Source organism: Curcuma longa, chromosome 14, assembly GCF_044706935.1.
Source record: "Curcuma longa cultivar G26 ecotype Majalengka, Jawa Barat chromosome 14, ITB_CL_G26_1.1, whole genome shotgun sequence".
NCBI classification, from domain to species: domain Eukaryota; kingdom Viridiplantae; phylum Streptophyta; class Magnoliopsida; order Zingiberales; family Zingiberaceae; genus Curcuma; species Curcuma longa.
Window position 1 is genome coordinate 9,260,737 of NC_133874.1, and position 3,340 is coordinate 9,264,076.

The 3,340-nt window shown below is 39.5% G+C and overlaps 1 protein-coding gene across 1 annotated transcript; it reads right to left on the reverse strand.

Moving 5' to 3' along the window:
• Positions 1–2,281: 2,281 nt before the first annotated feature.
• LOC141845623 (uncharacterized) lies at positions 2,282–2,963 on the reverse strand. The gene has a single exon (XM_074733685.1). The coding sequence runs from the start codon at positions 2,942–2,944 to the stop codon at positions 2,366–2,368; it is 579 nt and encodes a 192-aa protein (XP_074589786.1). The 5' UTR covers positions 2,945–2,963; the 3' UTR covers positions 2,282–2,365.
• Positions 2,964–3,340: the final 377 nt, after the last annotated feature.

The window sequence follows — 3,340 nt, forward strand, 5'->3', positions numbered from 1 at the left end:
GCCCAAATGTTAGACAACAAAAAGTGATGATAAGTTGAAGTCAACTAGATACTAAGCAATAACAAAGTCCTAACAGGTCAAACTTGATCGGATGTTGATTGAAAAAGTCTTAATAGGTTAAGGCCAATTAGATATTAGGTGAGGCAAGAGTTCAACTTTGAAAATAATGAAATAGAGGTAACAATTGATTGTCAAGAAGTAGCAATCGATTGTAGAGGCAGCAATTGATTGCTAGTACTATATCATAAAACAAAATGATTGCAACTTAATTGCCCGATTACCAATCGATTGCTAGCACCATAACAACAAATAGAATGGTTGAAACTTAATTTCCTAGTTCAACTGCTCATCTACCAATTGATTGTCAAGTTTCAGCAATATAATCGATTATCGACATTATAGTAGCAAATAGAATAGTTACAACTCAACTGCCTGGTTCAACTGCTCGACTACCAATGAGTGTGTCCCTTGGATTTCTCTCCCTATATATGATAACGTAGGAGGACTCTGTTTACACTATCATCTACTTTTACTCCATTGCTTATCATTTCTTCTTTCTATACTCTTTTTGTCACTCCATGATGACTTAGGCATCGAAAGGACCTCATTAGATAAATCCCAACAAGCCATTTGACATGTGTTATGCTTCGCAGAGTCGCTTACACCATGAGAAGAATGCTATGTCATGAGAAGAAAACGAGGAGAAAGTTTTGGCATTATCGCTATGTGGTGTGAAGTGGATTTCTGTCGTTGCATCATCACTGTAAGATTTCTACCGCCGCATCAACTAATACATGCCCTAGCCAACTCGATCTCTTCTAGAACCTAGTTGTTCAATATGACAAAAAATATACTGTTATATATCTCCCTTCTCCCTTGATATATACTTAGTGAATTTGATTAAAAGTCAAACATTTGATGTCCACACATGCAAAGACTAGTATATGCCCTTACCAACTTGACCCCTTCTAGAACCTAGTTGATAAATATGACAAAAATCCTGTATGGATTGCTTTGAGCTATCCAACGTGCAAGTTAAATCCCTTTAAGCTATCTAGAAAAATATTTATGTTGACTTAAACTTGGTTAGTACATTTAGTCAATATTCAATATCAATAAAATTTCTAACGTCAATATGTCAAGAGACTAATATACGCCATGTAGATCTATTTAAGTCATCTATCAATTATCTACGTGAATATTTTTAATTTATATATGGATCCTCTTGAACCACCATTTAGGATAATAACATCTCAAATATTTACAGTTTGTCTAGACTCCTTTGAATCATTCAACACATTTTAAAACTAAGTTCTAAATGATATTATATTTACCTAAAATAGCTTGAGCAAACACTATTCATTAATATCAGATAATCATATGCCCTTAAATAGATAATTCTAATTCAATTATTAATTAACAATAATTAATAATTGTGTAAAAGGGTATTAATATTTAGTTGTGGAATCTTAAATCCCCAATTCAATTGTGTAAAAGGGTGAGTTCATGACTTCACATTTACAACTTAACTTTTTTCAAAAAGAAGTAGATTGGATTCATCTTTTCTAAGAATGATTTCCTCAAGATCATTTTATTAAACAAAGTCTTGAGCTAATATAACATTTGAGATCCTTCAAAGATTAATTAGGGAGAATGCTTAACTATAAGATTAAACTTCTTGAATGATTAGATGTTTAAATTATCCCAAGCATATAGAAGAAGATAATAAAGTTGAAAGCTTGAAGCCGGCTGGTTCTTTTTATCTCGGTGAGAATGATGCTAAACCCACCATTTGGCTAAAAAATGGTCTTCCAATTCATGATCCTTTGGATTACACAATCCTCTAATCTACTCATTATAGCTTAAACTAACACGATAACTTGACCTATGTTGAATGATACGAGAGTTAAAATTTTCAGAACTATATCATGGGATGTCATTGGACGAAGACAGAGTACTCGGAAAAGAAGAGTACTGACTAGTCGAGAAATGAAACCGAGTATTCGAGAGTAACCCAAGTCTAAGTAATTGCATTCAAATGAGTCATTGAGTGCTCGGTTGAGCCGAAAAGGTGCCTTGCCCATATACCATCATAAACTTAATGTGTTTTTCATCTCTATATATTATAGGTCATCGATCTCTTTGAGATTATGACCTATAATATTTATTAAATATTTTAGAAACTCACAACTTAAACCACTTTACAATTAATTAATTAATATAAACCAATAAAATTGCTGTCACCAAAAACTTATTCGTAAGATATAAACATGCATGGTGTTCTATAAAATAAATACAATTCCTTTTACAATGGGAAAACAAATTAAAAAACATGTATGAACCAAGGAAATAACTTCAGAGAGAGTCAGCGGAAGCAATCCACCGCCACCGACGTGGTGTCTACAATCTCAAACCCAAAAATCTTCTTCCGGTACGATGCGGTGGCTTCCACCACCACCTCCGGCGTCGACGACGCCGGCGCTACGTTGAGGTCCAGCCACGGCACCGCCCTGTTCTCCTCAGCCTTCCTCCTCTGCCTCTCCCCCTCATCTGCCACCGTCCCCGGCGCCAATCCCCCGGTCATCACCGCCCTATGGCGCCGCATGTGGCCGCCGAGCGCTTGCCCGATCGAGAACTCGAGGCCGCAGACGGAGCACTCGTGCACCTTCGGCCTCGCAGCAGCCTCCCCGCCGCCCTCGCTCGCCGCGACCTTCGGCTTCTTGTGGCTCGCCCGGTGCCCGCCCAGCGCCTGGAACGACGGGAACTTCCGGCTGCACGTCTTGCACTCGAAGACCCTCGCCGGAGCCGGCGCGCAGGCCTCGGAGAACTCCCAGCCGACACCCCCCGCGCCGCCCTGTTGGGAGAGAAGCACCAGCGCATGGGCCATGTTCTCCACCATCTCCACGTCGCCTGCAACCCTAAATCTCTTGACGCCACCAAACATTGACAATTCACACCTTATCGAAAATCAACGGCGAACACAAAGGCGCAGTTGTGCCAATTTATAGGCCATCAAGATTGTTTGGTAGGGAGAGGAGGTGACGATGGCAAATCTGAATTCAACATGGTTTAGGTTAGAAGCTCTCTAGAAGGGTGAAAACACAGGTTTCAGATTGGACTTTGATATCCCTTTCCAGTTTTGAGTTTTGATCATCAGGTTTGAAAACACAAACGAGGAAGAGTCAGCACAAGTATGCCAGTAAAACCTAGATAATATTCAGCTAACTGGTGCAGTCCTAAACAAACGTGGCTCGAAGATTGAATATTAATTAATCAGTCAGCAGGCGAATCCCGTGGAGCGCCATGCAAGGCCGTGAACTTTTCCCTTTCCTTTTCCTTT